Source organism: Nematocida major, assembly GCF_021653875.1.
Source record: "Nematocida major strain JUm2507 chromosome Unknown 2385, whole genome shotgun sequence".
Lineage (NCBI taxonomy): Eukaryota > Fungi > Microsporidia > Nematocida > Nematocida major.
In genome coordinates, this window is record NW_025952926.1 from 1 (window position 1) to 21,147 (window position 21,147).

Sequence of the window (21,147 nt, forward strand, 5' to 3'; positions counted from 1 at the left end):
ATCACAGTGATCTTTTCCTCCTTCTGGAAGCTTCCCCGCCTCGAACCCGCATATAAATACGCCCGTGGAAGAGACTCCATGAGCACACAAAGTACTCCGGACATCAGAGTGAGTTTTCCCTTCACAAGCACCAGCGTAGACTTTGGCCCAACACAGATAGATACCCAGAGAGTATACACTCTCCTAGCCCTCAGAATTTTCAACTTCATCCTCAGAAAGTACCTCGTCGTGGAGTTCCCCAAAGGATTTCCGGAGGAGAAAAAGCCTCTTTCCGAGAGGGAGGTAAAAGTCTCCCTTTTCAGTGCCCTCCTCCGCCTCTTCAAAGGCCCCTGCAGAAGTGCAAAGAGAAAGTTCGCGTGTCGCCTGCTCCCGAGAGTGCGAAAGGAGTGCCTCGACGGAGTGAACATCGGCCTGGGAAGAGATCCCTCCGAGAGAGTCTCCCTCTCCTCGAACAGACTCGCAATGAAGGAGCTGGAAGCAACGGAGAAGTCCCACGCGTACATCCTCACGGACGTAATGAAGCACGAAATAAAGGCCCTTCTGAGATCCCTCGAGAAAAAGACGGACTCTGAGCACCCAAGCAGAGCCCCCTCTAAATCCTGCATGCAAGCCCACATTCTCTCCCTCTACAAGGACGTTTTCTCGGGGAGAGTTCGCGCCTGCAAAAACACGTCGAAAAATTCCCTCGTGCGGGGAACTCCCTGGACAAAGACACAGCGCAAGGAAAAGCGAATTGAAAGGGAGAAATACGATAAGACCGGGTACAGGGAGAAGACAAATATCTACGTGAGTGCAAGATTCGGGTGCCAGGGATACAAGATGGCCCTCTACGGGCACTCCCTCCAGAGCGAGGAGGAAATACGGGATGTGAAATCTGGAACGATCAGACACGATAAAACCGTCGATCAGGAGATAGAAGCAAGTGCGAACTTCTTCCTCGCAGGAATAAACTCTGCGAGAGTAAAAGCCTTCACAAAAAAGAAAAGTCTCACAATCACAGACGAGGCAACAGGAAAAAAGGAGGAAAATACGTCGAAGGAGTGGGTCCTCGGGGGAAGAATCAGAGCAGGAACCTGGCACGGGGGATTGACTGTGGGAAAGACCGTGGACGAGGAGACTTCGAGTGAGTTCGCCCCGTTCACAGCGTATGAAGACGTGGAGAGCACGAAAACAGAAAAACTCGGGGGATCCGTGACTGGGGGCGTGGGATGCTCGTGGATTTTCTCTGTAGATGCAGCCGGAGGAATAAATCGCACGAAAAAGGCGATAAGTCGCAAATGCAGTGATCCCGTGAAGAAGGAGCACAGTCGAGACCATGAAAGCATCGATTACTCCTGCGGGTTTACTCTGGGCGTGGACTTTGTCCCGATAATTTTCCTGGAGGAAGGTCTTTCTTTTGAGTTTGCCCTGGGGGATGAAATATACTCGATCGACAGGCGATCAAACGAAAAAAACACGGCCGTATACCCCCTCGGAAAGTCCGTCTGCAATGCAAGAGTTGTCGCTTCCTGTCACTTTCTGAGCATAAATCCCGTAGCAGTTATTGCAAGGATCAAGAATCTCGTCCTTCTCAGAGGGTCCGTGGAGAGCGGAAGTGCAGATCATGCGAGCAGTGCAGTCGAGGAGTACACGTTCAGCACGTTTATAAGCACTTCCCGGGAGGAGCTGCAGAATATGGTGATGTACAGCGTGGGAATGGGGGGAGACTCTCATAGCTCCGAGGAGTTTTCCCCGGATAAAAAGCAGATCTGCAGGAAGACGGGCAGGAAATACTACAAAATGTGCGTGGGATTTGAAGTCCACGTAGAGAAAACAAGAGAAAGCATAGAGCCAAATCCGAATGCATATTACAGTGACCACGAGAGCGACAGCATCTCCAGGAGTGATGAGGATGCAGGGGATAGTATATACAGCGAGTATTTAGAGTACTCTCGGGAGGTTGATAAACAGAGGGAGAAAATATTCGGAATTGGCGAGGGAGTAGCAGAGACTTTTTCCATGCGGATTTTCTTCAGGGAAATACCGTGCGATGACTCCTGCATGAAAACTCGCGTGGAAAAGGGCGTTTTGGAGATCATCCTCTGCGGAAAGTGTCTGAGTAGGTGGGTCTGTGCGAAGATCCCGATCCAGGGAGTCCTGCACGCGGGAGAGTACGAGGAAGACGGGATGACTCTAAACTTTCCCCCGACAAGGCACCTCTCCAGCTTCACTCCCTCCCTCTCACGGGAGTACGTGGAGAAGGAGGAGAGATCGATGTACACGTGCTCTCTTCTCGTCTTCAGTGAAGTCCTGGAGTGGGAGTGCAGGTCCTCCTTCGGGGCGTATTTGGAGCACGTGGAGAGAGAAGATAGGGAAGTTTGCAGGAAGGACGTGCTTTTTCTCCCCGTGAGATGCGGGGGAAAAGACGTAATTCTCCTGGAGTGTGCTGCTAAGATCCTGCACGAAGAGTTAGAGTGGATCGTATGCAGTGCGACTGATCTCTCCATGAAGGGAGACTTTCTTCGGGTGAGCAGGAGAGTGAGCGAGAGAGTGGATGTGGGCCTTCTGGGAGTACTCCTCCAGAACAGGGGACTCTTCCGGATGCAGGAATTGCTTCCCTTCAGTCACTCTCCGCTGAAAATGTGCGCTCACGATGATCCGTATGACTCCTGCCTGCACAATGAGTCTGTGGGGGGAATGATTCACTATTGGAGAATGTGGTTTCACAGGAAAAAACTATCGCATAAAACGTGCGAGAAGTGCAGGGGATATCCGCCCTTACGTGATAACTTCTTCTTTCCTGCACTTACTCGGAAGAAGTACCGATATACGGTCGACTGGAGTGCATACGCCCCGGAAACTGAGAGGTTGAATCCTTCGAGTATTTATGCGGGATGCGTTATGGAGGGGAGATATCCTGTGGATTTCGGGGGAAGTGCACAGGAAAGTCTTCGGATGAACTTTCAGGAGACGGTGGAGTTTATCTCGAGGGTGCACGCTCTCTCTCTTTTGGGGGAGAATGTTTGGATGAATGTGTACGGTGAGAGTGAAAGACTCAACAGGAAATTCCTTCGAGTGTGGGCACATGAAAAGTCCGGGGTGGAGGAAGTCCTTGATCTTCGGGGGGCGTATATGGAGTGGGAGAATCCTCTGCGGGATCTGATCTTTGAGATTGTAATCCCGACGGGGGAGGGCATTTACTTCTCCCTGCAGGAGAGGAGTATTGTAGTTTTTTCCTTGTTTTTAGCGTGGAAGAAGACGCTGGAATATATCCGCATTTCTCCGCCGGGGGGATTTTTCTGCGACTTAGACTCTGCAGGGTCAGGAGATTCCTCCACCTGCCAGGAGGATCCCTCCCGTAGAGATCTACTCGATAAAGTCAAGCGAATATGCGAGAAAGTCTATGCAATAAAGCTCTGAGGGGGACTTGTCCTCTGTAGAAGATATCATCTTGTTGCACAGTATAGGATAGTACGGCCACTTCAGAGTACGCCTGGGGAAATCCCGTCTAGTAATAAAGCATTTCTGCAGATAAGATAAGCTTCGGGTTATTATTTATTCAGTCACTTGTTTACTAACTTACTAACAGCATATATTTAATTGTTTATTCACTCATTATATATTCATTTACTTGTTTACTAACAGCATATATTTAATTGTTTATTCACTCATTATATATTCATTTACTTGTTTACTAACAGCATATATTTACTAACTTGTTTACTTACTAACAATATTTACTCATTTACTTGTTTTTTTACTAACTAACAACATATATTTACTAATTTACTTACTAACTAACAATATTTATTTATTTACTTGTTTACTTACTAACAGCATATATTTAATCACTAACTTATTTACTCATTTATTTGTTTGTTTACTAACTGACAATTTGTTTACTCGGTAGCTTATCCATTCACTAACTTACAACTTACAAAAATCATTTACTTGAAATATTCGCACATCACTAACTAACTTACTTACTAACAACATACTAACATGCATTCATATATTCAATCACTAACTCACTATCACACTTACTTGTTTACTTACTAACTATCACACTAACTTACTTACTAACTTACTTACTTACTAACTCACTCACTCACTAACTTACTTACTTACTAACTTACTCACTCACTTACTTACTCACTCACTCACTCACTCACTAACTGACAATTTATTTACTCACTCTCTTATTCTGCTCCTCCTCTGGTGTGCTTGGGGAAGAACTCTGACTCCAGGAATCCTCCTGCGTACGCATCATTCACTGGGTCCATCGCAGTGATAACCCTCGGACTATTTGGCAGGTACCGCAGGGAGAGCACTTCCTTCTCAATTCTCTCCTTCAGGCCTGCAATTTGGCTGAATCCCCCGGTGATGAAGATGTTCCGGACACTTCCCCGCTGGAATACGGCGAAAAGGCTCTCCCTCAGTCCGGGCTGTTCCACTCCGACGATGGACGGGCTGAAAAGGCTCTCCGGCGTCCGAATAAATTCCACGTTTATGTTGACTCCCCCCTTCTCTCCGTACCCGTGCCGTATTTTATCGAGCGGATTCTCCTCCCTCTCCGTGTACGAGGAGTCATTCCCCCGCAGGAATCCCTCTATCGCATCTATCTCCTCAAGAATCGGCGTATCATCTTCTGCTGCATCCCTTATCTCCTGCAGGTGCGGATTATCTGAGGAACTGTCCGGCTGTTCCAGGGACTTCTTCAGGAGGGAGAGCGAGTGCGGACTTTTCCGATTCTTCAGCTCATTCCGCACGAAAGTCCTTCTCTTTATCCGGGCCTCGAGCTCCTGCAGTCTCTCCCTCCTCTCCCGCATGTACTCCTCCGGATTGCAGATCAGAAGGTGCTCACTCTCCAGGGCGGATATGTGCATGCTCAGCCTCTCCAGAGCCTTCATGATCTTCTGCTTGTTCCTATGATCAGTTGCTCCCTTTATAAGTTTCTCCCTCTTCAGGCGCCTCAGAAGTGCCTCTTCCTCCTCCTGCGCGTCCTTCTCCTTCTCCTCTCGGGGAAGATCGCCTGCACTCTCTGGGTCTCCGGGCGTGCTTTCCGGGAGATCCTCCGTAGCTTCCTGCGGGGTCACACTTTGCCTTCTCTTCGCAATTTCCATGAAGTGACTCCTTCTTTTGTCGGGGACTTTCTTCTCCTTTGGCTTCTGCGCGCGAGAAGAGACTTTCACGTTCCCCAGGCCGTCATTCACCACTTTCTCCACCTCCTCGGAGTAATCGCACGAGACGCGGATCCCCGAGAAGTACTCCTCCACCTCCTCCCGCACGACTTTTATCCCTGTCCCGCAGTACTTATTCGAAATGCTCCTGTAGAAGATGTGCTGGGCTGCAAGACCGCCTATTTGCAGGAAAGTGCTCTCTTCGTACAGGATCTTCTTCTCCGTGGGATCCACAGGGACGACGTACACCCCCAAGTATCCCATGCTTATTATCACGTCGCAGAAGCCCTTCTCTGGGAGTGCCTCCAAAACCATCTCTTTATTGTGCTTCATATTGTGCTCGTATGCGAATATGAAGTCATAGCCGATTCGAACGGTCTCACAGGGGATTGTGCTGAATATGCTGCGTATCGCCATATCCTGGAACATCTGCGGGTTCAGGAAGCACTCTGTTATCACGACATCAGTGACTTTTTCCTTCGATTTCCCCCGAGTCTCCCGGAGAATTTCCTTCAGCGTCCCCTCAAAAACTTCGTAGTTGTAGATCACAGAGCCGTCAAACATGCTTTTCACCGTGGAAGTGCAGCCTGGCTTCTTGTTCGGGAGCAAAGAATACGCTGTTTTTCCGTCTTTGCCCTTCACTCTGTGGATTTGGTTGCGGAATCGCACGGTCGGGGAATCGCTGGAAATTCCTGCTCTGCACTCCCAGGAGCCATTGTCAATAACCAAGAGCGTCTTCTTCATAAAAAATTATTTGCACTCGCATTTAAATTAAAGCCCGCAGGCACACACTTCACTGCATTATACATTATAGGGAGAAGTACAGGAAGGGGATTTAGCAGGATTTTTCACGGGGAGATTTCCACAGTGCTTCCCGTCGAAATAGTGATTTTTCCTAGGATGTTTTGTCTATGCTGGGCTGTATGATGAAAGCATAGTTGCTTAAGGAGGCACAAGGCGAGCTGATACGCTCTTTAGTTCTCGTGATGATGTGTCTGAAGTGAGATATTCGGAGAATGTATCTAGGAAAAGGCATAGATCCAGAGAGAAGATAAAATCAATAAGATTCAAAAACACTCTAAAAAGCATAGTTTTTCAATTTGTTGTTCTTAATTCGCATAACGGATAAATATATTTCTGCTTTACTTCTAGTAGATTAAATACTCTGTTTATGCAAACATAGAAATAGCGGCAGTTTCACTAGCACTTCCCGAATAGAACTTTCTGGCGTATTCTCTACTTGGAATTTTATTGCTTAATTTGTGCATATTTGTCCGAGTTTGTTTTTCTCTCTTTCTCTTAGACTCTGTGCGTGCAAATTAAAGCAGCTGTTTGTTTTTGATGGTTTTGCCCATCCCGGAATAATTGCTGCTGGAAGAAAGTATATAAAGAGAACAGTGGAGAGAAACCATGGCACCAGCACCAAGAGAAGCATTTATAAGAAACAGACAACCAGAAACCGCATTCGCATTCAAGGAAGAGCCCGAATACTACAGTGAGGACTGTCAACCCCCCGTTCAGAGCAGAAAAATAGTGTATATTCTAGCTTTGATCTGTGTTGTTTCACTGGTTGGCTTGATATTCGGACATCAGTATTTGGCAAAGTTAGCTTTATACAAGAAATAGTGAATACCCGGAAAAACAAAAATAAATGCATACGTGTTTAGCATATAGAGAAGAGAGAAGTGATTTTTATGGAAGAATTTTCATTCCCGAAAAAATTAAAGCTAAAAAGGCCGTGCTTATGTGCTGTGCCTGAGGAGTATTCGGGTTATTTTTTGGTTGTTCCCTCGGAGTAATCGATCTGTGGAGGGAAGGGAAAAATCCTCGGAGAATTCGAGTGAGTGCGCACGTATATGTGCAGTATATGGGATATTCTCTGTTTTCTTGGGCTTCTGGGTTGCACCTGCTCGGAAGTGAGTGATGGATTTACACTGTATATCTGAGTTATTCGGGTAGTTTAGTTTCCTTGCTTAATATCGATGCATTCGCGTGGTATTCCCGTTTATTTTGTCCTTCTTCTCTCGCGCGTGGATACATCTCCGCATGCACAGAGGAAGTATTTCATCAGTGCAGCCCACAGAAAAGAAGAGTTTACGCACGGAGAGTGCACTCTGGGTGGGGGAGTACGGATGGAGAGCGTGCAGGATGTGGAGTATTCCGTGCGTGGGAATACTGTCCGTGCGTAAACTCTTCTCTGGGAGTTTCACTGCAGCAGGAACAGACGGGGATTCTATTGCAGGAGCCCAGAAAAAGGCTGGCATAAATCTGGTTTAAGAGAAGGCATGTATATAAAGCTGCGAGTGTGTGATACTTTCTGGGCTTCCAGCGGGTTTCTGCAGACTCTCCGAAAAAGTCTTCTTTCCGTGCTCGCAGAAAGTGGAGAATTCCCGGATGAAAACGATCATTTTCCAAAGTCAGCAAAATAGTGATCGCATCACAGCAATAGTATATATACTCCTCGTAAGTGCACAGTATGCTATCGGCAACTGGAGAGAACTTACAAGATGAAAACCCAACGGTCAAGTTCGTGGTGAAAGTAGAGCAGGATAAGCCTGAAAAAAAATCCCGGAAAAGAAAACTGCGGCTTCCATCGATTAAATGTCCTAGATGCAGCCTGTGTATAAGAATTCCTATTATTATGTTTACCATCGCAGCAATATGCTTACTTGTAGCAGCAGCGTATTATATGCTAGCAACTGGCGAGTCGACGCCTCTTCAGCAGGCAGTTAACGAGACAGCGAGTAATATGACGGAGGCTGGCGGTTCGGGGTATAACCCACCGAATATTACCATGCCGAATAGTACCATGCCGAATAGTACCATGCCAAAGGCCGACTATATACCAAAGGCTAACAATATACCGAATATTAACCTACCAAAGGCCGACTATATACCAAAGGCTAACGATATACCGAATATTAACATACCAAAGGCTAATATGTCGAACATTAACATACCAAAGGCTAACAATATGTCGAACATTAACATAACAAAGGCTAATATGTCGAACATTAGCATACCAAAGGCTAACAATATGTCGAACATTAACATAACAAAGGCTAATATGTCGAACATTAGCATACCAAAGGCTAATATACCGAAGGTTAACATAACAAAGGCTAATATACCGAACATTAACATGTCGAATATTAACATACCAAAGGCTAATATACCGAAGGCTAATATACCGAAGGTTAAAATACCAAAGGCTAATATACCAAAGGCTAATATACCAAAGGCTAACAATATAACGAAGATTAACATGCCGAAGATTAGCATGCCGAAGATTAGCATACCAACGATTAATATGTCGAGGATTAACGAGACGGTGAATAATCTGCTGGGGGGTAAAATGCCGAGTTTTAACGAGCCGACGTATAATATGCCGGGGCTTGAGGGGATAGTCGATATCGATGAGTTTTTAAATGAGGTTCAGGCAGTCTGAGCTTGTCTGAACTCGGAAACAATCTAATAAATCGCGATTAGGGGGCATTCTCTGTTCAGCGCACTCAGTGCATATTTTCGCATTTCATCGTGTGATGCGCATTCGGGAAGTGCTTTTGCTTGGAGAGTTGATCGGAGTGAATTCGGATAAAGAGAGGCAGTGTGCAAGTAGAGGAAAACTCCATACAAACCCCAAGCACACGCGAAGAACGAATTCTTTATGCGGGCACTGGCTTTGAGATGGGCTTCCTTCTGGGGCGATTCTTCCCAGAGCGAGTGATACGCATAGAATGTACTTAAGAGAATGCTTAAAAGAAGAACTTCCTGCAGAGCTTTCTGTTTGCTCTTTTTCCTTTGCAGGCATACTCTCTTCCCCTGCGAGGCTATAGAAATAATTCAGGCTAAAATGCAAGCACGCTTCAAACGCATAATTTGCCACTTTTCTGCACTAATTTCATGATATCACTGTTTCTGCAGTATATATGCACGCATAAAATCCACAAAATGTCATCTGGTATCAATAGTAAGCAGCATAAAAATTCGAGCAATTCCAACTCCAGCACTGCAGTAGAACTATTTCCTGCGAGTGCAGTAGAGCGTACACTCTGCAAAAGACTGGGCTATGCATCCCTGCTGCTTGCCATATTCTTGCTTGGCCTTTTCATTGGGATTGTCTCCATGCTTACACTCTCTAGCATAGCAACAGCTTTTATGCCGAGACTTTTACTGAAATAAATTCAGCACGTACTTCTCCGAACTATTTAGCAGCCCATTCCCTGCGTGCAGCAGAAACAGCAGGAACTTACAGGCTATTTCTAAGCACGAGAGTATATTTCCATATAGATCAATACCTCCTATCTATGGAGTATTCGGGTTATTCTGGCTTTTCAAAGAGTAATCTCGCGAGAGCACTGCAGAATCCTCAGCTTATATCTTTATTTACTAAACACTAGCCTCTGCACTATCGGGTGTGCCTCCCTCTCGATGCACCGGATTCTTTCTAGGTAGCTGTTGTTTATAAGCACAGTCCTGTCTTCGTTGCGAATGACGATTCCCCCTAGAAGGCTGTCTCCCATCGTCTCCACGGCATATTCGCCCTCTTTAAGTATGCTCTTAAGCAGGTGTGCATCCGACTGCTTCACATAGACAAACATTTTCTCGTTCGGGCACACGTGCCGGTATCTTCGTATGGCATCTTCTGCCAGGGACTTTCTGAGCGGAATACTCCTGCACTTTTCCATTGCGCTGTTGAGTATCCTGTTCATGGTCTGCTCCTTCTGCTTGGATATTGCTATGCCGGCCTTAGACCTGAGAATTCCCTCGGCTATGACTCTTTCGGATCTGATTTTCTCTATCTCCTCCTCCTTCTGCTTGTTTATTCTCTTCATGCTTTCCACGGCCATTTCAGCCACTTTCACGCCGTAGTCCTCATTCGACTGCACGTCTATCTCGTGTGCCTTCTGCTCGGACTCCTGCTCTATGAATTTGAGCATTCTCCCCATGTCCCATCCGTCGACTGCATACTTTCTCCCTGTGAGGGCTGCAAGTGGTTTTCCCGTCATTGCAAGCTAAATAAAAGTTTTAGAATAAATAAGCAGTTTGGGAATAGGCCAATGAAAGTGTGGAGTAAAGAGAACTGCAGGGCTCAATCTCCGCTGCATTATGCAAGGCTGCGCGGGTACACCTTAAATGCGCAGAAACAGCATACTGTCGTGTTTTGGATATTTAGGCGCACTAGCCCCGAATAACCCGAATATATCCTGTTGAGTAGGACCTATTACGTGGAAAGGTCACTATAATGATGGCTAAGTAGTGCAGTGGGCATGGTGCAAGAATAGAGAAGCTGTGCTGGGCGCTGAAATGCAGTAATAGTGCGATAAAATGAGCTTATCCAGCTTACTTAGGATTAATGCGTGCATATACGATGCGGGCGTGCTTTTGGCTGCTTTCTGGAATTTCGTGTCTTTTCGCTATTTTCCAGGGACTTTTTCCGGGGGCAGTTCTAGCAGGGTTTTCGTGTGTTCGTGGCCTCTGCTGAATTTTTCAGAAGTGATTTTTATGCGCTGGCACACGCCCACCCAAAAAGTGGTTCTAGCCTAAAAATGTATAATACCGCCTGGCCTTCGAATAAAAAAATGTATACTGACCCTTGACACCCCTAAAAATGCAAAAAAGCATATCTAAAACAAAATGCAAAAATAGAAAGATACGCTTTCTAAAAAGTACCTGCACACTCTTTACGCCCATGCCCAAACGTGCTATACTGCAGTCTTCTCTTTATTTTACCTTCTCTTGACCACCTGCACGACGTCTTCATCGACTAAGGTGTGCTCTTTTCCTACTCTTTGCGGCACGTGCTTCACGCTTTTCCCCCACACAATCGCATTCTTGAACTCCGCCAGAATCCCCCTGTGGATAGAGTTACAGAAGTCCTTCACCGTGCACTTCCCAGACCTAAGCACGACCGGCGTAGTGTAGTCTGGAAGCTGTCCCCTCGGCTTGGCAAAGACTCTGATAAGCTGCAGCTTCGCCCAGGACGCCTCCAGGACCTCGTCCATATTCCAGCCCTTATCTGCGCAAATGGGAACGGAGTCTTTCAGCTGGCTCAGCAGCTCCAGCTCTTCGTAAGAGACTCGATCTATCTTGTTGAGAATGTACAGCGCAGGCACATAGACTCTGTTTCCCTCTATCACGTCTATCAGATCGTCCGCTGTGGCATCGCACCTAAACATTACGTCCACGTTCAATACCCGGTACTCTTTGAATATCATGCGGATGCACTCGTCGTTTAAGTGCGTGAGCCTGCACGATGTGCGTATATTTACACCGCCTCTGTCCTTCTTGGTTATGGTGATGTCTGGGGGCGACTTGTTGAGCCTGATTCCAAAGCCCTCCAGCTCCAGCTCTATTTTTCTTTTCTGGGTTATGGGTTTGCTGATGTCCAGAACTATGTATATAAGCGAGCATGTCCTGGCAACGGCAATCACCTGCTTACCACGACCTCGTCCATCCTTGGCCCCCTCCAAAATCCCCGGTAAGTCCAGTATCTGGACCTTAGCACCGTTGTAGTGGAGCACTCCTGGCACTGTTGTGAGCGTGGTAAACTCATACTCTGCGACTGCGCTGTACGTTCCCGTCAGCTTGGTCATGATCGTGCTTTTCCCCACGGAAGGGAAGCCCACAAAGCCTATTCTGGCGACACCTGTTTTTGCCACGTCAAACCCGTCTCCAGCGGAAGATCCTCCGCTCTTCGGGGTCAGGAGCTCTCTTCTTAGCTTGGCCAGCTTGGCCTTGAGAATTCCCAAGTGGTTTGCAGTCGCTTTGTTTTTCTGAGTTCTTGCCATCTCATTTTCTATTTCCTTTATCTTCTCTACTACGCTCATAAAATATTTTAACAGAAAAGTATTTATAAATATAAAGCATACTCTCTCTTCTTTTGTTGTGGGGTGGGATGCTGCTGGGAGCCTCTGCGAAGCGCATGCTCGGACTTAACTATGTGTGCGAACTTTTTGTGCTGAAGAAACAGCGTATTGTCCGTTTTTGGTGATTTTTCTGGTGTGATAACTGCAGTCCCACAGTTCTCTGGCGATCCGTTTTGCGTGCGAGCAGGATTTCCTTGATGCACACTCTTTTGTGGGACTGCCCCAGATTCGCACATGTCTGCAAACTTTCCATGTGCGATCGACCGTGCAACTCTCGGGGGTGCTTATTTTTTGCACATTCCCCGATCCGGCGAGGCTCTTTTCCTCCTGGGCGCATTTTCATATTTTAATTCCATGTTTTTTTGTGCGCATGGAAAAAGACCAAACAGTTGAGCAACTGGAAGTTGAGAGGTGGAAAATGAAGAAGCTTCTCAAGTACCTCCAGAACGCCCGGGGCAATGGAACGTCGATGATCTCTTTGATACTCCCGCCAAAGGACCAGATTTCAAGAGCCAACAAGCTGCTCGTTGAAGAGTACGGAACTGCCTCAAACATAAAGAGCAGAGTGAACCGGCTCAGCGTGCTGGGAGCCATCACATCTGCGCAGCAAAGACTCAAGCTGATCACGCGAGTGCCAGAGAACGGCCTCGCCCTATACACGGGAACTATTATGGAAGACTCCGGGAAGGAGAAAAAAGTCTGCTTTGACATCGAGCCCATGAAGCCCATCAACACGTCGCTGTACCTGTGCAACAGCAAGTTCCACGTGGAGGACCTGATAAACTCGCTGGAAGACGACTACAAGTTCGGGTTTATCGTTATGGATGGGCACGGCGCACTCTTTGCAGTTCTGTCGGGTAACTCCAAGGAGATAAAGCAGAACATAAGCGTGGATCTTCCCAAGAAGCACGGCCGAGGAGGGCAGTCTTCAGTGCGTTTTGCCAGGCTGAGGCTGGAAAAGAGGCACAACTACCTAAAGAAGGTCAGCGAAATTGCCACGCAGGTCTTTATCACCAACAACAAGCCGAACATCCACGGGCTAATCCTCGCAGGATGTGCCGACTTTAAGACGGACCTGAGCCAGGCAGACTTCTTCGACCAAAGGCTGAAGGCGAAGGTGGCTAAGATCATAGACGTGGCGTACGGGGGAGAAAACGGCCTAAACCAAGCAATAGAGCAGGCCGAGGAGGTCTTGCAAAACCTCAAGCTTGTAAGCGAAAAGAAGACGGTAAAAATGTTCTTTGACGAAGTCGTGTCTGGCTCCGGGAAAGTCTGCTTTGGGGCCGAGGAAACAATGTCTTGCCTGGAGTCCGGCTGCATGGATATGCTGATCATTGACGAAGGCTCGGGCATCCGCAGGATAGAAAAGGAGGACGAAGTCACATACGCAATGGACGGCGACGGAGAGCTGCTCACTGACTGGCTGGCCGAGAACTACAGAAAAGTCAATTGCACCGTGGTATTTGTGTCTGACAAGAGCCAAGAGGGAACACAGTTTATATCCGCATTCGGCGGAATAGGGGGAATACTTAGATACAAAATGGAGGTAAACGATAACTTGTCGGAGGTAGAAGACTTTTCAGATGCTGATATATTCTAGAGAAAACAGCGCGCAGGCGTTTGCTGCCCATGGATATTTATAAATTCAAATGACACTTTAGATCTCTTTTCCTGCGCTGCAGCTTGTTTTGGTGAAAATGTTTTCTGTACGGAATGTTTTTATGGCACTACACTTTTATTTTTTTCCCGTGCGCTTTTCTGAGCGTGCGAAAGTGCTTTTGCTTCTATGCGCTTGCAGGCGCTTGCTACCAGGTTACAACGCTTACTTCGTTCTGGGAAAGCTCTTTCACTAGCGTTGTAGCGTATACGCCTGGAGGGAGCGTGAAAGACAGCTGCAGGAGAGACCCAGAGACCTTGTGCGCCATGTTTTCAGGCTTAATAACGGCTTTCCTGAGTCCTCCCTTCAAAATGCCTCCGTGCGAGCCTGCCTCTTTCCCCTCGTCCTGCGCCTCCGGATACGGCCACAAAGGAATCATCAGATTCTCCCAGCGTGCTGCCTCTGTGATGTACGTTTCGCTTTCTATTTCCTTCTTCGAAGTGACCGAGCTTATGTTCCGGTCTGTTGCATACTCTTTCTCTTTCAGCCCGTTGATAAGTCTTCTCTGCAGGTCGTCGTTAAATATCATGCTCTGGTAGCTGTGCACGTAGATAAGCCTGCTCGGCCTGTCTACGCCCTTAAACGCCTGCGCAGGCGACATTCCCCGACTGAGCCCATTGAGAATTTTTCTCTCGTTCCTGAACATCCTGGGGAGAGCCATTTCTGCCTCCTTGTACTTTTTCTCCTGGATGAGCTCGTGCGCCTTCAGCGCATTCTGCGAGTGCTCCAGCGTCTTCAGACTCCCAAGTATTCGGGAAACAGCACTTTCGTTGTCTCTCCGCGTAAGGGCTTCGCCTATTGCAGGATTGTCCATGCCAACCCCAAACCGCTGGCTCCCGTAGTAGTTTGGAAATCCGTTATGCGCGATTTTTGTGGCCCTTTCCGAGGCAAACTCCAGGCCTTCTGTGACCTCCAGGTTCAGATAAAACCGATTTCCTGAAAGCTGGCCCAGCCCCAAGGAAGAGTCGATCCTTTCAATCTGGTCCAGAACCACGGACTGCTCAAAGCCCGTGACCACGCGAATGTACTCTTCGTCTGCTTGCTCGGGGGCCTTTGCAGCTTCGATTTCAGACGCAACTCGGTCCAGCTCCGGAATAATCTCTGACGCAAGCACGATTGGGACGTCTATCTTGTGCAAGGCAGAGCCCAGGACCTGCCGCGCGCCATTCCGCAGCACGTCGCTGATTCCCATGGACTCTTGCGAGTAGAGAACTTTCGAGAGCTTGAATTCTGGGTCCCGAGACTTCAGGTTCTGGGCCGCCTTTCGGATGTCAATGTAGCAGCACCCTTCTATGCTGATTCTCTGCGTGGTTATGGCTTTTTTGTCCTTGTTCCCGGAAAAGCTCACTTTATGCGGCTTGATTTTCAGCATGCTGGAGACTATGTCTATAATGTCGTTGGTGTTTTTCCCCCTTTTGGTGACGGTTGCAGCGTAAATGTGGTTTTTATGGTGGGTGTCAAAGACAATCAAAACATCAGAGTCCTCTGATCCTTCAATGTCGTCGTTTTTAACAGATACCGTGTATATAAATGGGTGCATAGAGTACATTTGGTGGATCTTTCTCCGCTCTTCTTTGCTGCGAATTCCAGTGACTCTGTAAAGAGCATAGGCGCTTGCCTCCTCCAGGGCGTCAACGTGCTGCAGCAACTTCGCACGGATTCCTGGAAGCCCATCCAAAATCAGGTTTGGCATTTGGAGAGTGTCGTACGCGCTCAGCAGCCCTGCTTCCGCCCTCTCCCGAACTATAAAGTCACTTTCTTCTTTTTTTAGAATAACGCGTACTGGATTTCCCTCGTTAAGACACTTCTTCCATTCAAGCATTTTTTAAAATAAAAAATGGTCAAAGCTATAAAGGGAGTGCTCATAGAGTGCGATCCTTCTGTGAAGCAAATTGTGATGCGCCTGAACAGAGAGCACAACTTTATCATACAGGAAATAGATGATACTACTCTTTTTATAGACGCCAAATACCTTAAAAAAGTGGAGGACGAGACAGAAAAAATGCTGAATTACATTGTAAAGAAGAACTTCGACTAAAATCGGACAGCCCGCCTGCACGCACGCCCGTTGCGCTTCCTGCGCTCACATCAGACACGTGCTCGCTCTACACGCGCCTAGTCCCGCGCACAGAGACTCTTTGGCAGATGCAATATTGTTTCTGCCCTGAAAAGTGTCTTTTCTGGGGCGCCATCTGCCGGAATTTCACGGAACAATCCCATCCGGCATTTCCTCTATGCACATGGTTTTTCCGTTCCAGTTGCCAAACTCACTTTTCGCACTCCGGAAGAATGTGCATAAATCCGTCTCCGCATGAAAAACAAAATGAACATCCAAAATTTAGAGAGCATACGAAACTACAAGGGAGAGCATTTCGAGTACGAAGAGTATTTTAGAAGAGTCCTGGAAGAGATAGAAAGCGTGCAAACGGATAGAAGCACTGCCATCGACACTTTGTTCTCTCTGCTCTCTCCGAGCAGAAGCAGCAGCATAATAGAGTGCGCCATAAAAGTGCTTCACTCAGTTGGGGCTTCTATACTCCCAGATCGAATTCTCCCCGTGCTTGAAATTGGCGACTCTCTGGAGCTTTTCTGCATGCACGTTCTTTCCACAGAAATGCCCGCAGGTGCTGATTGGGCTCCATTCACGCAGGCTCTTCTCAAAACAGAGACTCTTCTGCCGTTTAATGCGCTGAAGATCTTCTGCAGGCTCGTAGAGTTTGAAAGCGTCCGGACACTTTTGGCTGCCCATTTGGAGAATTCCTTCTCAGTGAACGCAGTCCGCCTGTCCAAGGCACTTTTGGGGCAGAAACAGCACTTCTCCGCCCTTCTGCACACTCTCTCCATAAAGTACCTCCGCCTTATAGGCTCAGAAGACTCTTTCCTCTCAAAAGAAGCAGCTTTCTTCTCTCTTGCGTATAGAAATGCACACTCAGAAAGCACCGCATTCTCGCTGCATGGCCTCCTGCACGAGAGGCCAGAAATTGCGTCGTATGACAACTACGTGAGAGATGTCTTTATGCTGCTCCCACAGGACGTGCAGTCAGATATCTCCAAAAGCGCATATCAAAACCCTCCAAATATATCTTTTATATGTACGCTTTTGAATTTGCCTGGGCATATTTCCCTTTCCAAAAGAACGCTTAAACATGTCTCTCTGAACGAGCCCCCTTCTGAAGAGCAGGGCCAGCTGTCCATAGCCCTCTCCGACGACTACTACAAAAGAAAGAACCTCTCCCATTTATTCAGCGACCACGAAACACACCATTCGTGCATAGAGCACTAATTTTACACCATATACTCGCACATGCTCTCTGACGGTACAACTAAATCAACCCATATTTTCAGCTTGTTCTTTACCTCTTCAAGGACACTTTCCCCGTCCGGAAGGTCTGTGCATGCTATGACCAAAACACTCTCCAAGTCTATGTCGCTTCGAAGAGTGTCTTGGCTCGTGGCATACGCTGGGCTTGCTCCATACAGCGAACTTCGGCCACTGTTTTTCTTGCTGCAGGGCAAAGCACTCTCACTTTCCCCTTCGCCCCTCTTTTCGGGCGTAGAACCCGCGGTGGGAAAACTTATATTTTCAGAGCCCGCATTTTTTGCTTCTCTTTTTCCTGTTTCTTCGCTCAAGTCCTCACTGGAAGCTGCCCCTTCGCAGGATCTTTTATACGCGACGATTATCCGCACGCCTTTGTAAAGATACGTGCTCCTGGTGTACTCTCGCACTCGCCTGTTTTTGCACCCAAACTCCTCGAGAAGGCCCTCAGCATCCCCGTGGACCGTGCTTACGCTTCTTTTCCGGGCCAGGCTCTTCCGAGACTTGCTTTTATCTGCAGGATACACTATAGAAAGAACCCGCTCGCTCCCTACTTGGCTCACCATTACACTATATCTGTGCATATCGTAAACTACGTCTTTCACCTCTTCTATCCTGTACTCGCTTTCTGATGCGCGTATAAACTTGACCATTCCGTAGACATCTGCGGGTATTCCGCATAGCAAATATTCCATAAAAATACAAAATATGTCCATTTTTATTTCCCATGCACATTCCACAAGAAGGCAGCGTGTTTTCATTCTTCTCAGACTTGGACACTTCCGAGAACAAATCCATAGGAAGCAGATCGGGGAATTCACTGGCTGTTCTTGCTAAGAAATTCCTGCAGCTACTGGAAGAGTCCCCACATTTCGAGCTAAACTTAAACCACGCTGCCTCCGTACTAAAAATACACAAAAGGCGTCTTTACGACATAACAAACGTCCTGGAGGGGGTGGGATATATCCGCAAGAAGCTGAAGAATAGCATACAGTACGTGAAGGAGAAAGGGAAGGAAAAATGCATATGTTGTGGCGGGCACTCACTTTCCGTGAATAAGGACACAGAGGAGGTCAGAGACTTGCTCAAAGAGCAGAAAGCGATAGATGACGAGCTTGCGAGAATGAACAGTGAACTGCAGGCGCTTGCAAACAAGGAAGAGAATGTAAATTTGGCATACGTAACATACGCAGACTTGAGAGAGCTGGAGAGTGCGTCGCCGGTCTCTTTGTTTGCAGTTAAAACCCCGCCTGGCACATTCTTGGACTTTCCCTCCTCAAACAATCCAGAAGAAAGTGTGCTTGCACTCTCTTCGCCAAACGAAAAGATTGATGTATACTACTTGCAAGACACGGCTGATTCTGTCACTAAATAAAAGTAAATATAAGTATAACGTGGAAGACTCTATGTAATGCTTGTTTTGTGCGGACAGGTAAAACCCAAACACTCGCTGCCTTTGCTGGTCCTGTGCTCGCCCTCAATGCTTTTCTGAGAACTTTCTCTTGCAAGGAGGCTTTATATCTCTCCCAAACAAGCGTCCTTGCAAGAGAAAGTTCTCAGAAGCATTGAGGGCGAGCATAACTGGCTGAAGAAGCTTCAATTTTTGCGGGAGATCGGCCTATAAGACAAGTATGAGGCTGTGCTTGCGAGAAGTGCCCTGTAGAGATGCAGAATAGTTAGCCGTGGGTGAAAAATGTGCTTTTTATTCGTTAATTGCGTGCTTGGGCGTGCATGCTGTCAGGGGCAGTTTCTTCTTGGGCTGGCTTAGACCTTAGACTCCCCGTAAACTTTCAAGACGGTGCTAAGCAGTTTGTGCATTTTCCAGATTTTTTGGATGTCTTTTCTCTCTTTATGTGTTCTTGCGTAGGCTCTCAGATGCTCTACGGTTGGCCTTCTTTCATGGGGCAAGTACATGCATCTTGCATATTTGACATACTCTTTCGATGTGTCTATTTCTGGGCTGATTCTATCGCAAAGTTCGCTAATAAGGTCTGAGATACATGAACATTGCATTGCATAAGTGAACCAGAAAATAGCTACTAAATTTCTGGCTCTTTCTGCTTCTTTCTTTTCTTTCATACTCACATCTAAAAGAATTGTGTCAATCTCATTTGCTATCGCAATGACGTCACCTGAAAATACAGTCGCAGCAATGTTAGCTATGAACTTGTGCAAGAGCAGAACATCGCATTTGTAAAGAGGCTCTTTGGCTTTCTCTTTGTACTCTCGGAAGTATGTCATAATAGCGTTGAGATCGTTTTTGCTTCCCGATGGGGCGTACAGGTGTAAGAACGCGATGACTTCTGGCATTTTAAAGAGCTTGCTGATTATCCCATTTTCGAGTGTGATTCTTGGGGCCAGACTGCTTATTTGGTTCAGCTGCACAGGGACTCTTAAAAACATATCCATTGCACTTGGCTCCTCTTCTAACAGAACATTTCCTAGAATGTTTAAGGCCAGGCGCAGTCCAGGGTGAGTTGGGCCTATATCCAGCGCATTGCCTTTTGTGTGCATGAAGAACGAGTGTATAAAGATGATTTTTTTCCAAGCCATTGAGATGCAGTTGCCCATGAACAGCTGGGTTGCCTTCTCGAGGGATTCGCTCAATACAAGGCTTTTTGCAACAAAGCCGATCTTTCTTATTGAGTCGCTCTTACCCGCATTCGTGTGCTTGAGCAACAAATTCTCAATGCACTCAAAAAACAAGCAGCTTGCAAACCCCACTTTGTCTTTGTATTTCTCTGCGTTGAAAGCCTCCAGAATCTGCTGTCGAGGCAGTCTAATAGAGTTTTCCAGCAAGCTTAGGTTTACATGCCCTGGCATAATGGATGCTACCAAGCCCTGGGTCAGTCCAGTTTTTTGGTGCTTGTAAGTCAAGCAGATAGATGCAGATATGCTATCCCCCACGTCCATTTGAACGCATTGGGCCATTTCCGAAACAGACACCTCCATATTCTTATTTACAGAGAGCTCTTTCAAAAGATTGGCAAAGTATTTTTTCATTTCACTGTATATGTTTTTCTCTGGGTCTTCTTCGCTGTTTAGTCTTTGCACAAACCCGTCTATTTTTTCCTGCTCAGTGTCCAGTCGGCCTGTTACTTCGGCAATCACGTACAGAACGTTCAGAAAACAAGACCGAATTTGGTTCTTGTGCTCGCTCTTGTAGGTTATTTGGTCGCAATTTAGGCCAGACATCACCTTGTTCCACTCTTCAAACATCTCTACAGTCGCATAGTTGTTTGGAGCAACGTCTTTCAACCCGAAGAAGTCTCTCAGTGGCTTTGTCTCAGGCCGGTCTTGCCTGTTGCCCAGCATCCGTAATACGTCGTACTTCTTATCTTTTGCATCGTATGCCAGACAGCAGAACAGCGCGTACAGGCCTGCTTCCACACAGTTGGAGAAAATGTCATTTGTAAACTCATCTTGACCTTTGTTGTACGACCGCACGGGCATATGGCGAGGCAGCATGCTTTTGGTGTAAAACGGGAACCAATCAAACTTCTTCTGCATTCTATAAACATCCGAAAACGGCTGCAAATACTCTTCTGCTTTCTCCTTCTCTTCAGTTGCACAGAAGCACTGGTTGTATACGTCTTTCTTCCCTGCAGAAAGTTCTTTTACACATCCCAAGGACTCTAGGAGGGTGTGGACACACTCCAGAAACTGCACTGCATCTTCCTGGCTTTCTATGTACTCAAACACGTACGCCTGTATAAGAAACTGCGGAGTGTTTAGAAACTTGCCTGTGATAAAGTCCTCAGATGTGTCCGGAAGTTCTTTTGGCTTGTTGTACTTCTTGAAAAAGTCCACGACCTTTGCAAAGTCTTTCTGCGGAACTGACATATGCAGTTTGGCGTCTGCTTCAAAGAACATATACTCGCTAATAGACGTTTTTTTGTCTTTTCTGACTGCTTTCTTGTACTGGCTCTCCGCATTTATGGTTTTCCACAGTGTGACTTTGGTTTGCGTTGCATTAATGGGGACTGCCACGCCTTCGCTCAGCAGCAGCAATGAAGCAAGAACATAGTTCGCCTGCTCCTTCGTGCAAATACGCTGCAGAGTGCTGATAAACGAGTCCTTCTTTGCTACATGGATCGAGAGGTTTCTGCCGTCAACAGACAGGAACATCCGTATAAGCGTGTTGTG

General features: G+C 47.0%; 12 protein-coding genes across 12 annotated transcripts; 6 read left to right on the forward strand and 6 right to left on the reverse strand.

Moving 5' to 3' along the window:
- Nucleotides 1-3,399, forward strand: NEMAJ01_2158 (uncharacterized protein; the record flags this gene model as incomplete). The annotated part of the gene is made up of 1 exon (XM_047915996.1): nt 1-3,399. A coding segment is annotated over one exon (3,399 nt), but the record flags the coding sequence as incomplete, so codon positions are not given.
- A 779-nt stretch (nt 3,400-4,178) lies between these two features.
- Nucleotides 4,179-5,903, reverse strand: NEMAJ01_2159 (actin-related protein 5; the record flags this gene model as incomplete). The annotated part of the gene is made up of 1 exon (XM_047915997.1): nt 4,179-5,903. One exon carries the CDS (start codon nt 5,901-5,903, stop codon nt 4,179-4,181), a length of 1,725 nt encoding a protein of 574 aa, XP_047771954.1.
- Nucleotides 5,904-7,635: 1,732 nt separating this feature from the next.
- Nucleotides 7,636-8,607, forward strand: NEMAJ01_2160 (uncharacterized protein; the record flags this gene model as incomplete). Its single annotated transcript, XM_047915998.1, has 1 exon — nt 7,636-8,607. The coding sequence occupies one exon, from the start codon at nt 7,636-7,638 to the stop codon at nt 8,605-8,607; it is 972 nt and encodes a 323-aa protein (XP_047771955.1).
- Nucleotides 8,608-9,541: 934 nt separating this feature from the next.
- Nucleotides 9,542-10,168, reverse strand: NEMAJ01_2161 (V-type H+-transporting ATPase subunit E; the record flags this gene model as incomplete). Its single annotated transcript, XM_047915999.1, has 1 exon — nt 9,542-10,168. One exon carries the CDS (start codon nt 10,166-10,168, stop codon nt 9,542-9,544), a length of 627 nt encoding a protein of 208 aa, XP_047771956.1.
- Nucleotides 10,169-10,888: 720 nt separating this feature from the next.
- On the reverse strand, nt 10,889-11,989 carry NEMAJ01_2162 (uncharacterized protein; the record flags this gene model as incomplete). The annotated part of the gene is made up of 1 exon (XM_047916000.1): nt 10,889-11,989. The coding sequence occupies one exon, from the start codon at nt 11,987-11,989 to the stop codon at nt 10,889-10,891; it is 1,101 nt and encodes a 366-aa protein (XP_047771957.1).
- Nucleotides 11,990-12,398: 409 nt separating this feature from the next.
- On the forward strand, nt 12,399-13,628 carry NEMAJ01_2163 (peptide chain release factor subunit 1; the record flags this gene model as incomplete). Its single annotated transcript, XM_047916001.1, has 1 exon — nt 12,399-13,628. The coding sequence occupies one exon, from the start codon at nt 12,399-12,401 to the stop codon at nt 13,626-13,628; it is 1,230 nt and encodes a 409-aa protein (XP_047771958.1).
- A 205-nt stretch (nt 13,629-13,833) lies between these two features.
- On the reverse strand, nt 13,834-15,507 carry NEMAJ01_2164 (tRNA pseudouridine13 synthase; the record flags this gene model as incomplete). Its single annotated transcript, XM_047916002.1, has 1 exon — nt 13,834-15,507. The coding sequence occupies one exon, from the start codon at nt 15,505-15,507 to the stop codon at nt 13,834-13,836; it is 1,674 nt and encodes a 557-aa protein (XP_047771959.1).
- Nucleotides 15,508-15,522: 15 nt separating this feature from the next.
- Nucleotides 15,523-15,723, forward strand: NEMAJ01_2157 (TFIIH basal transcription factor complex TTD-A subunit; the record flags this gene model as incomplete). Its single annotated transcript, XM_047915995.1, has 1 exon — nt 15,523-15,723. One exon carries the CDS (start codon nt 15,523-15,525, stop codon nt 15,721-15,723), a length of 201 nt encoding a protein of 66 aa, XP_047771952.1.
- Nucleotides 15,724-15,996: 273 nt separating this feature from the next.
- On the forward strand, nt 15,997-16,968 carry NEMAJ01_2165 (uncharacterized protein; the record flags this gene model as incomplete). Its single annotated transcript, XM_047916003.1, has 1 exon — nt 15,997-16,968. The coding sequence occupies one exon, from the start codon at nt 15,997-15,999 to the stop codon at nt 16,966-16,968; it is 972 nt and encodes a 323-aa protein (XP_047771960.1).
- Nucleotides 16,969-16,970: 2 nt separating this feature from the next.
- Nucleotides 16,971-17,696, reverse strand: NEMAJ01_2166 (uncharacterized protein; the record flags this gene model as incomplete). Its single annotated transcript, XM_047916004.1, has 1 exon — nt 16,971-17,696. One exon carries the CDS (start codon nt 17,694-17,696, stop codon nt 16,971-16,973), a length of 726 nt encoding a protein of 241 aa, XP_047771961.1.
- A 32-nt stretch (nt 17,697-17,728) lies between these two features.
- On the forward strand, nt 17,729-18,376 carry NEMAJ01_2167 (transcription factor E2F3; the record flags this gene model as incomplete). Its single annotated transcript, XM_047916005.1, has 1 exon — nt 17,729-18,376. The coding sequence occupies one exon, from the start codon at nt 17,729-17,731 to the stop codon at nt 18,374-18,376; it is 648 nt and encodes a 215-aa protein (XP_047771962.1).
- A 389-nt stretch (nt 18,377-18,765) lies between these two features.
- NEMAJ01_2168 (uncharacterized protein) lies at nt 18,766-21,147 on the reverse strand (the record flags this gene model as incomplete). The annotated part of the gene is made up of 1 exon (XM_047916006.1): nt 18,766-21,147. A coding segment is annotated over one exon (2,382 nt), but the record flags the coding sequence as incomplete, so codon positions are not given.